This window comes from Stenella coeruleoalba (genome assembly GCF_951394435.1).
Source record: "Stenella coeruleoalba genome assembly, chromosome: 16".
Taxonomy (NCBI): Eukaryota; Metazoa; Chordata; class Mammalia; order Artiodactyla; family Delphinidae; genus Stenella; species Stenella coeruleoalba.
The window spans coordinates 1,492,880-1,505,056 of NC_137162.1; the positions used below are offsets into that span (position 1 = coordinate 1,492,880).

General features: G+C 48.2%; 1 protein-coding gene across 4 annotated transcripts in view; it reads right to left on the reverse strand.

Moving 5' to 3' along the window:
* The window catches only part of PPP2R2D (protein phosphatase 2 regulatory subunit Bdelta), a 46,807-nt gene that overhangs the window by 17,155 nt on the left and 17,475 nt on the right, over nucleotides 1-12,177 (reverse strand). For all 4 annotated transcript variants that reach the window (XR_013824344.1, XM_079900615.1, XM_079900616.1 and 1 more), the window contains exon 3: nucleotides 2,994-3,091. Coding sequence is in view for 3 of the 4 variants with exons in the window: in XM_079900615.1 (XP_079756741.1) it covers nucleotides 2,994-3,091 (98 nt within the window). In the remaining variant the exon portion in view is untranslated. The remainder of the gene's footprint in view (nucleotides 1-2,993; nucleotides 3,092-12,177) is intronic.

Genomic DNA, 12,177 nt, shown 5'->3' on the forward strand with positions numbered 1-12,177 from the left:
TTCATAAGTATATTTATATTAATCCCTGAAATCTTCTGCATGTCCAAAATGACATTTTCTATGAAATAGTAAATATTTCATAATTAAAACTCAAGGAGACCAGTATTTTAATTCTTGTTCTATAACCAGTATCTAAAATCTTACATTTTTAACACATTAGTGTGTGTGTCAAGTAAATTGAACTAAACAAATAACCTTCACGTCTAGATAGATACCCCTTTACGTTTCTGAAGCAAGATCATGTATTATGAGAAAAATCCCCCCAAACTCCCTCCATCTCTCTACCGCGCTGCCCTGGTAAGTAAGTACTGCGCGCCCCTTGCGATCAAGCGATCCTCAGCAGGACCGTGGAAATCCCTACCCCGTGTCCCACGGGTGTGCTGGACTACAGGCTTATGCTATTCACACTACTCTCCTGCTTCGTGGCCCTCACGCTCTCTATGAAAAAGCCTAATACACCAACGGGTACTTCTAACTCTCAAGTGAACAAACCGTGACTGAAATATTTAAAAGGGAAAATCTGTGGAATCGGTTAGTCCCATGCTTCAGACACGAGTCCCATCACAGCGCTGCCCGTCCTTCCCAGGCCACTCTCTCCGGGAACAGCGCCCTGCCTCTAACGCTGCCACTAACTGCCCTGATCTCTGCCCTCAACTCCTGAAACCCAAGGCCCCTGCTAATCCCCCGGTCTTGTCCTCCACTGGAGACCTCGCATCAGCGCCTGAGGGCCTGTCCAGGGAGAGGGAGGGACTCTGAGGAAGGCTGGCAGGGCACAGCGACTGGACTCTCAGCAGGAGAGTGGGGCGAGAGCTGCCGAGACTGCTGGTCCAGCTGCGGGGAGCATGGGGACGACGAGGAGGCGGGGCTCGCTTTGTCTGGGAACATGCTGATCCCAGTTACAGTTCTGATGTTACTGGACGGACCATGCAGAGGGACGGCATTCTGCAGAGGGGTGGGAGCCGCGGAGCCACGTCCACAGACTCTGCTCGCCCCAGATTGACACGCTAGAGTCCCTTGGACAGAGGGCTCCACCACTAACATGGAAAAAAAGTTCGAAAATCACGTTGCCATAGTTTCCGATGGCTCCCTCCTGACTGAACGTCCTGCACCTTCCCCAGCCAAGCAGGGTGCTGCTCTATCCTCCAGGAACCTCTACGCTTCACTGATGCTAAAACACATATTTTGACACCTCTGAAAGCTTACTGCAGTTTCTAATCGAGAGCTGCTGCAGTTTAACAGGCAGCAGCCTCATCCCAGTGGTGCTGCAATATCATCAACTGTCTCTTTGATGATGGATGAAGACAGAGTCTTACCCACACTGGAAACACTCAAGTCCACAATGAGGATTATACAGCAACCACTAAAATATCTGAAAGGCAGATGGGATACAAAACCTCTTTTTATATTAACCAAAATACGAAGAAAAAGATGGGGAAAAAAGTTGCCCAGGATTTATGAAGTTACAGTTGGTCGGGCTTATCAAATTTAAACAATTTTAGGGACCTGCTACTGTACAAAACTGTAGCAACATTGACTTAATACATCTTCAATGAACACAATATGATCACTTCTCAAAACTACAATACTTAACACATTTTATAGCAAGATGCTTGAGTTTTATAATCTTTCGTATTTGAAGCTAGCATATTTCTAGGTTTAAACAATGACCCCCCAAAACAAGAAAAAACTTCATTTTCTATAAGGACATCATTCAAATGGCAGACTTTACGGAGCTAAACGTGAACTCTTAAAGTTAAGATAGCTATGGCTAAGTAATCTGTTAAATAATCCTTCTGCTAAAAGTATTATTCAAACACCGCCACCGACTTTTATTTGTTGAAAAGTTCTTTGTAAGTAGCACTGTGATGATCCACCTCCAAGATTATATGTAATTATAAACTTATCAAATTGTGAAGATTTAGAAAGATTCATGATAATATATATGATATTCACAAAAGAATTCTCACCATCCCAAACCAGAAAAAATACAATTAAAAAATTTTTAATCAACATTGGAGCTGTAACAGGTATATTTTAACCAGGAGATGTTGTGGGCCCAGGGCTTGCCCCCTACAGACGCCACCAAGTGCCCCTCTGCAGTGCAGGGCTGGCACTCCCCGCCACAAGGAAGGGAGCAAGGGCCCACCCACCTTGACACCAGAGTTGTTTTACCACAAGAAGTTAGAGGGCAGAATTTGGAGATGAAAAGCAACTGCACGCCTACCAGCTAGGAAGCAGGCAGGAGGGGAGCTCTGTCACGGAACCCCCGGGCCTGGCTGTGCTGAGGCTCCCGCCTGGGGCACCCGCACAGCAGAGCCTCATCCTGCCTTACTGGGCACTTGGCGAGGCCTGCTCGCCAGAAACGAGAGACGACAGGGGCTGGCAAGGCCTGGCGACAGCTCCCATTCTCCTCTTACGTGTAACTGACAAAGTAGCGCTCCTCTCCCCTTTTCCCCCAGACAGGAAGGACCTAATAGCCAGTGTTCGTGAGTGAGGCCCATCTGTGGCTCCTCCAAGGCCCGCGTTCTGAGGCCCCAGCCCTCGAGGGTGCGGCCAGTGCTGCGGGCACTCAGAGTGCCTGCACCGGCCAGCAGACCCCGGGGCTGGAGGCCAGCACCTCCATGGCCGGTGAAGGGGTTTCATTTCCTCCGGGATGAGAGCAGACAGATCCAGAACCCCAGCAGCCTACACCCTTCACTTGGTCCGGCCGCCACCTGTGACAACTTGGGGCGGGGAAAGGACTCTCCGCCCGCCCTACAGATGAGGGCACTGGGGGCTTAACTGGGACTTGGGGACTGTACGTCCGTGAGTGGAAACACAGGTCTTCTCGTTCGCCCCGAGATAATTTCTGAAAGAAGATGCTAAATGGTGAATGTGATATAGTGGAATCAAATGAAATTAGACACTGGGAAAATAACTGTGCTCCCTTCCTTACAAGTGATGTGAGAAGTGCTGGATGATCCCACTTGGTTCGTGGATTGTACATTACTGACCTCTTGTTCCCGCTGGAAAATAACCACTCTGCCGCCCTTGTCTCCTGTTGCAAGAAGGTCTCCAGAGTGACTAAACTCCACAGTCGAGATGACATCAGCTGTCAGACAACAGAAGCAATTTACCAGTTTATGATTCTGAAAGGGGTTGTAATAAATATTAAAAACATCAATAAAAAGGATCAAAAGAAAGGTACACACACAAAATTTCCTCCAAGGATAAAGCAACACTTTCGTGGGAAACTTGTAATTACCAAGCAGCCCCTTCTTGGTTCTGGCGCCCAGAGCCCATGTGGATTTATGGGTCACTGATCCAATGCCTGGTCCCTGGCACACCAGCATTTATCTAGACTGGGCTGTCTTGATATAAGATGTAGGGTAGAAATTTAGGAAATTAATTTTGAGAAAAAACAAAAACAGATAAAAGTTGGCTCTAGAAGACTGCTGCCTAACTTTATAATGCATGCCTGAATTACCTTTAAAAATAAACCTGATTCTTACATTACATTAACACGGTGACTGGTTGGCTTCTGCACAAAATAACCTTACAGACAGTACCCAGCTTACTGTCTGGGTAAAGTCACTGCCATTGATAACGAGGACATCGTTACCTAGTGAGACACTGCTGGTCAGACACCGAGATTTCTACACCATCAACACCAAGATCCGGACACCAGCTCACAAGGGGTAAAGGCCACAAGGTACAAAAACGAAGTCAAGCCTAGAAAAGTCTCAGGTGTCCTAAGGTTAATACTTCAGGTAGAGGAAACGGATCTGGATTTATGACACAGACTACTGAATCAGAAAGAATATCCCAGGCTGGGCTTTAGGGGAAAACCACTTTCTCCATAGTTCAGATTTGCTGAGCACTAAAAATCAGACAAAGGTACGGGCCTGGTCTCCCAAGGGGCTGCTGTGAGCTTGTTTTCTGACTACAACTGGACGCTTCACCTTAGCTGCCGCAGAAAATCTCCTCTCTGGCTGCTCCGAGGAAGGGATGGACCACTACCGCCCCGTCCCCGCTGCCGGGGCCCCAGCTCAAAGGGCATATCCTTCCTACCAGCAACTGAAAATGACCTCTCTGGGGTGCCAGGGCCCCAGCATCATCGAGGTCGTTAAGTGTTTACACACAAATAGCAGTAAATAGCTGTTATAAACGACCTACCTACTAATGAGAAATTGACCGCAAAGTTGAAACTACTTGAAGAATGCTTCCGAAAAGTGGTCATAATATACTGCAATTCTTAAAGGTCTGCAATACATTTATTTGTTAATATACGATATCCTTCCTGCAAAATAAGTTCTTACTGCATTGGTATGGTTTATTGACATTTAAGAGCACACCGAATTCTACCGCCTGGGATTCTTTTTTTTTTTTTCCCCTTAAATCTTCAGTAAGCCTTGGGGAAAGGATTAGGCTTCTTGTTAGAAGTGTCACTTTTTAAATTAAATTATCGGAAATACCCTAATTTGCTTAAATGAAACTAAAATATTCTGTATTGGACTAAAAGGAACTAAAACTTTATGTCATTTATACCCAGGGGGTGCACAATATAATTAATGGTATTCTAGCTCTGTCACTGATTTTCTTTCACTCATTCATTCATTCATTTATGGCTGCGTTAGGTCTTCGTTGCTGCACGCGGGCTTTCTCCAGCTGTGGCGAGCAGGGGCTACTCCGTTGCGCGGGCTTCTCATTGCGGTGGTTTCTCTTCTTGCAGAGCACGGGCTCCAGGCACGTAGGCTTTAGTTGTGGCTCGTGGGCTCTAGAGCGCAGGCTCAGTAGTTGTGGCGCACGGGCTTAGCTGCTCCGCGGCATGTGGGATCTTCCTGGACCAGGGCTCAAACCCATGTCCCCTGCATTGGCAGGAGGATTCTTAATTACGGTGTCACCAGGAAGTCCCTGTCAGCGATTTTCAAACTTCATTAAAACGGAGTGAATCTTTTAAGAAAAACTGCATGACTGCCAGTGGTGAGAAATTATTTTCATTAGGCTACGTAAGTAAGTACGAACCTAAAATTAGAAATAGCCTCTGCAGAATTTAGAAGAGCTCTAAAATCAAAATAAACAGACAAACTAAATACTAAAATTGCACAACCAATAAAATTTAAATCACCAGCATGAATTTGATGGGTATTATTGATGCCACAGCGTAAATGTGGTCCTGACTGAGGGCACCCAGTTGGGCATTTCAAAAGCACCACGGGCTGTGCAGTGACTCAATTCTGCCACTTGTTCTGCCCCAGTGCCCCGCGGCTCCTCGCGTGGCAAGAGTACAGTGCCTTCGCGATGGCACAAAGAGCGGCGATGTCGCCCTTTGCTGCAGGGTGGCTGCCTGGAGGATGTGAAAACCATGGAGAAGGCCCAGCAGCCCCTGAGGAGCATCTGAGACTTGCAGTCAAGCGTGGGGGCAGGGCACAGGGGCCCCCCACCCCAAGGCATCAGGAGGATACGGGAAAGGTGTCCTCTGCCAGGCCGCCAGTGTGAGCGGGCTTCCCTAAGCGCTGTGGACGATGCTGGGGGCGTCTACGTGTGCATCCACGGCCTGGGGCAGGCTCCCTGCCAGATGCTGGGCACCGAGATGGCAGGAAGTCTATCTGCTCTGCTGAACTGCTGGGTCCCCAAGCCAGGCCCCGTCCGGTCAGGCAGGAGCACACAGCTACTCCCACTTCTGGTTTCCCAAACGCTGGCTGCCAGGAGTGGATCGTCTCCACAAGGGTTCCTCTCCAAAACACCAAAGCCCGAGAGAAAAGGCCTCGAGATTCAATCACCTGAGGTCCTTAAAGAAATGACCAACCACAGGAAAGTCCTCCAGCTGAAAAGCCCACCTGCTCACAGACCTGCCTCTCTGCTCCACAGTGGCTCCATTTAAACAAGAACCAAGAGCTCAGGGTCGAAAGACCTGTGAGAGAAAACATCACAACAAAGAAGGCACACGGAGGGAAGAGGGACGGTGCACCAACAAAAGATCAAAGAAGCGACAACTACCGCCGCAGGGAGCTAACCCCTAAGGAGAGCGATGACGTCAGAATGTGGGCCTAGCGCTTGCTGAGGTGCCAGGTGCTCCTGAGGAACGCACTCGCCTGGACCCACCCAGGGAGCCTCACCACCGCCTGCGGGGCAGGCGCTGGGCACGTTATCTGCATCCCACAGTGCAGGGCGCCAGCACATCCAGCGGGGCCCTTAGAAGACAGCAGCGCCCCGAGAAAGGAAGAACGAGGGAGTGCTCCTGGAGACGCAAGGGGTAATACTAGTAATGTAAAAACCCAAGACCCCTTCCAAAGGGAAAAACAAAAAGACAAAGAAGTGGGCAACAGGAAAGAAAAGATAATGAGAGGATAGGTTTAGGCGGCCCATCACCCAGTTACCAAGTTCCAGAAAGATGACAGAAAAAAGGAAGGGAAAAATCATCAAAGGAGTAAGACGAGCGTTCCCTTAAACAGCAGCAAGTACATTCCCAGGCTGACAGGGCACAAGGCGGGCCCAGCACAATGAATGAACAGACTGGCCCAAGGCCCATCTCTCTGAAATGTAAAACACCAAGGATAAAAGGGAGATTCCAAAATTCTCCAGAGGAAACAAACAGGTCACACACAAGAGGCATAGATGGCATCCCACAGGAGGCAGGAGAATGGTGAATAGAAGACCATCTACCCTCAAATTCTGAGAAGAAAAAATTTTCAACCTACAATTCTAAACCTAGCCAAATTTTCAAACAAGTTTGAGGGAGGAGTAGAGGTGTTTTCAAACATGCAAAGAGCAAAAACAACGAAATCCCTTTATCAGGAAACCACTGGAAGATGCAATGTGGCAAAATGAGAATAAACCAAGAGGAAGGAAGACGGGGATCGGACATCTCAGCAATGGTGAAGAGGGTCCCGAGACTGGAGCCACGTGGCCAGCAGGCCTGGAGGAGACTGCAGCCAGGAGAGGTCATCTGGGGAAAGGAAAGAAGGGCTCGGGATTATCTGCTGGGTTTGGGTAAAGTCACTGCTAGGTATCTGACAGATCTGCTGAGTGACTGTTTTTTAAAAAAGCACTAAAGACAGAGAACTAAGCATATGAAAAAATTAAGCAATCATTAGCTCTAGACAAAATGAAAAGTTGTATGAAAACGAAAATGTACACTTTAGTTCCGTGATGAACAATATTTACAAAGTCAGCACAATACTGATGTAACCAAGACTCGCAAGAGAATTCTCTTAAAGCCTCTCTTTAGGCGAGGAGGGGAGTATGTGTGGGTGGAAGGTGATGTTAGCAAAAAAGCTAATAAATCATCAGTTACCATTAACAGGAAGTCAGTACTTACGTTCAAACTCACAGATCAAAAGCTAGCAGTGTCTGACATTTCGCAGAGGCTGCTAAGGATGCTGGCAGGGGGCAGTTGGTAAGGAAAGAGGCACTGGATGTCAGATACCATTTTTACTGCGACACAGGGAGGCAGGGACAAGAAGTGGGGAGGGGGCGGACTCGAAGGGGAAATGTGGTCGCTGGGGTTTTTAAAGGACAGAGGATATAAAGTCGTGTCCGTGTGCCATGGGCATGACGTGGCAGCGGAGGCAGAAGCGAGAACAGGGTTACAGGACGAGCAGGCAGGGACAGAGATGCAGAGCGCGAGCGGGGTGGGGGGGTGGGGGTGGGGCTGCCAGAAGGAAGGAGCAGGGACACCTGCATCTGGGGAGGAGGCCACAGTGCACATGGCACACACGTGGCAGGCTGTGAACCTGAGCTTGGGACAATGAGAGCGCGTCCGACTATCTCTTTTTTCTATGAGGTATGAGAGGAGATGCACCTGCTAAGAGTCAGAGGGAGAGGTACAGGCAATCTGGGAGAACATATGAAGGAGGTCTTCTCAGAAAGTCAGGAGTGACTGCACTGGGGAAACGCAGGCCTGTCTCATAGCATCAATGCCCACGTGAGACTTGAGGGCAGTCTTCTAAATCCAGCACACGTCCTGAATGACTACTATAAGCCGGTGCTGCACAGGCACTGGGGACACAACGAACAAGGCCAAGTCCCTGCCCTCCTGGGATGGACACTTCTGTGAATGAATAATAACCAGCACAGCTCCCGCAGCCGCGTGTTTCCACCCTGCCCGGTGACTCGGGTGTAGGCTGAGAGTAGGCAGATGCTCGGTTCAACTGGGTTTGGGGTTTTGCCAGGAGTATGAACCCAGGGGCTAAGAGAGGCGAGAAGGTTAAGAGCGAGCCAGAAGTAACACAGCATTAGACCCTGGAACCCGGCTGAGGGGAGGGAGCAGAGCAGGGAGAAGGGTGAGGGACAGGGACAGACAGTACTGAGGAAGGTGCAGTGGGGGCAGGGGCCCAGCTGAGCTGGAAGCATGGGAGGGAGGCAGAAACCCCAGGGAGAAGCACCTTAAACTAAGATTTCAGAGGTGGTACAGCTGGTGACGACCAGGACGCACAGGGTTATGGACTAGCTCAGACGGGGCAGCACCGAGGAGATCTAGAACCATGCTACTGGATCCCGGAGCGCAGAACCAGACAGATCACTTACACATACAAAGCCACAGAAATGAAGGAAGACAGGCAGCTGTGGTGGCAGATTCTGGGGGGGAGTATACAGGTGTTTGTTATATTATTCTTGTACTTTTCCAAGTTTTTAAGCTTTTCAAAACAAAAACATATAGATGTGAGTATTTCATTTCCTCTACTTTCATCAGTCTCACTGCCACTGTCTTATGTCCAAAGTGACCATAATCTCTGGCTGAATTATTGTGACAGCCTCCTAAGCGCCCCCCCACCCCCCACCTTGCCCCTTCGAGTCCAATCTCCATAAGGCAGATGGAGGGATGTGTTTAAAGGAATAAGTCACATTACCACCCTGCTTAAAACCCTATCAATACTCAACTTTCACAATCAAAATGAACGCACAACAATCAGACGGGAGATGCAGTTTCCAGCAGTTCGTTTCATTTTCTCCCTCCCCTTCTCCTCTAGTTCAAGATGTGCAGGGCTACTTAACACCACCTCCCAGCCTGCGATCACAGTGTGTTCCCGATAAGGAACACAGCTCTGCTGACCTACACAGCCATCAGCAGGATGAACGTCTGCATGTCCCTCATGAGACCACTACCCCCTTCCTCACTACTAGGAACTGCATTAGGACCAGTCCCAGGACGTGGTCACTGTTAAAATCGTCATCTACTCCCCACTACGGTATCATCAAAACTAATCCTAGGCCAATAAAATAGGAAATGGCGTTCAACCTCTTCAGCCGTCAGGGAAAGAAGGCAAGTAAAAACCACACTGAGACACCACTACACGCCCAGGGAAATGGCTGAAATTAAAGACTGTTCCAAGTGTTTGCAAGGATAGGGAACAACAGGAACTCTCACACCCCACCTGTGGGAGTGAAAACTGGCAATGTCCACAAAAGCTAAACGTCCACACATCCCAGGACCCCACAATCTCACTCTAGATGCACAGCCACCAGAAACACATAAGTGTACCATTAAAGCACTTACAAGAACGTTCACAGTAGCATGTTTGCAAGAGAAACGACTCAAATGTCCATCAACAGTAGAAAGGATGCCTAAATTGTGGAATGTTCACATGGTGGAGTACCACACAGCAGTGGAAGTGAGCAAACAACCGCTGCACACAACAATACGGATGAGTTTCATGAAGAAAATACTAAGGAGTACTTACACCACGATCCTATTTATATTAAGTTCAGAAACAGGGGGACGGAATCCATAATGTCAGCAGCTGGGGTGGAACAGGGCTGCGGGTGAGGGTTAGGTGCTTTCTTGATCTGGGTCGTTTCCAAGGATGTTTGCATTTGTGAACACCGCCGTGCTGCACGCTTGGGCACCTCCCCTGTGTCCTGTTTACTTCTATCCATCTTCTCCACATTTGGCCCTGTGCTTCCCCAGCCTGCCTCGAGAGTCCAACCTCCCCAAGCCTCTCTCTGACTACAGCCTCATCCTCTCCTTGGAACGCTCCCTCCATCTTCTTGCTCTGAGACATGTCGATCCCTGAGCTCCCCCAAAGCCCTCTCCGGTGGCGGCTGTTTGCTCCCCAACGCCCGCTCACAGATTTTCATCTGATGCTCCCAGACCACTGATCCCTCCTACTTCACAACACCCCCTTCACACCTTTTCCTCTCACACTTCCAGCACCTCAGCCACCCACACCTCACTTTCTGTTAATAATTCTGTGTTATTTCTCTGAAAAACAGAAATGCCCAGAAGAGATCGTCTACACACACCCACGAACAAATACAGCACCTGCGGGGACTGACCCCTCCTTCCCTGTGGCAGCGGAAGGAGCCGCTGCTTCTAGCTGGGACCAACCAAAGCAGGAGGCCCTATGCTACTTGGCCTCCTCGAGGACTATGCTCCTCTGTCAATCATCCCTCTTCTCCCCTCTAATAGACTGCTCCCATTTTCAAACAGGGGCGCTGCAATCTCTCATCTTAAGGAAAAAAGTGGCCCCACCCCTCTTCTGGCCTCTGCCGCACCTTGGTCCTCCGAAAGCAGAGCCGGCTGGCTCACTGCACTCACTGCCTTCCACTCTCTCCTGAGCCCCCTCTAAGGACTGTCTGCTCCCACCACTTGGCAAGTGCACCTGTTTCAACCCACCCAGCTCCTCTGCCACCATCACCAAACCAGTCAACTTTCCCCATGCATGAACGTGTAAGACGTGAACTGAGGGTGTGGCCATTTATCTCATGCTCCCTTGCACCTGTCAGAGTGGCACGCAGCCACATATTATATGACTTCATTTAAATGAAATGTGCAGAACAGGCAAATCCATAGAAACAGAAAGTAGGTTAGTGGTTGCCAGGAGGTGGGGGAGGAAAGATTGAGAAGGGACTGCTCGTGAGTTTCTTTTGGGAGTGATGAAAATGTTCTAAAATTAGCTAGTGGTGATGGCTGCACAACTCTGCGAACACACTAAAAACACTGAACTGTACACTTTAAAAGGATGAGTTTCATGCTATGTGAATTATATCTCAATAAAGCTGTTATTTGAAAGTACACCATAAAATGATTGGATCAAGTCATTAAAAGGGTCTTCACGACTTGTAACCTTTCTCGGTTATATTCTAAAAGTAGACTACATTATTTCAATGTTTTCTAAACAAAACCCTGCTATGAATTTTTCAACAAAACACTATTTTTAATCCCCCTTCCATTTAAACCTAAAGATCCCTTGCTTTTGTTCTTTTTTTTGGGTTACTTCTTGCAAAGCATGTGCATAAGGAGACAAAGGCAGCAGAAGGATATGGTGAATCTTTTATTGTTGTTTATCAGGAAAATTCGTGTTTACATCATTCCCTAACTAGATGTCTTACCTAATGAAGTTCAGCAGACTTCAAAACTTAGGAAACCACATTTAACCCGTTATTAAAATTAAAGCCCACTGGAAAATTAATCACTCTTTTCAAGGAAAATCCAATTCATACAGAATATTCCATTCTATTCCCCCCACCACATGTTAAAAATTAGAAAGTTTTAACCCAAAAGGCTATCTGACTGTCCATTTTAACCTTTCTCCCACACCTGAATTACAGCCAGGAGATTTTATGCTTAATTTCATACTAGTAATTCTTTCGGTGAATTAGAACTGTGTGGTCCACGGCAGAAGCCTGACCCAAAGCACGCCAAAGCCCTCTCTCACTATGAAGGACAGGGCACTGTCTCTGTAACACAATCATCAACGTACTTGCTAGGCTCTTCTGAAAATTAAAAAGCAGCATCTTGCCCTAAAATGATTCCAGCCCACCTCTGCACACTGCATCTGGAGCAATTTTTATTTTTAAACACAAATGCGATCGCCATTTTCCCACTAAGACACATCACGTGAATCCCCACTGCCCTTAGGAGAAAGATCAGAATCCTCATTCTCTTCTCCCCTTTCCTTTCTATGGTCTGATCACCCAGGCCTCTTTCAGCTTCCTGAACTGATCATAATTCTTCCTGTTTCAAGCCCTCTTCCACGTTCTGCTTTGCCTGGACCACGCCTCCCATCCCTCAACCCAGTCCATGCCCATCCATCCTTCACTTTAGAGCTCAAAGGGCCACTGCCCAGGGAACCCCTTTGACTCCATCTGGAGCCCTCATCACAATGGCAATTAACTAGTTAACTGCTTCCATCCTAGGACCGTGTCTGTTGAAGAGCAGTGCTTTGCTCAGGGTACCTTCCACACCATGGATGG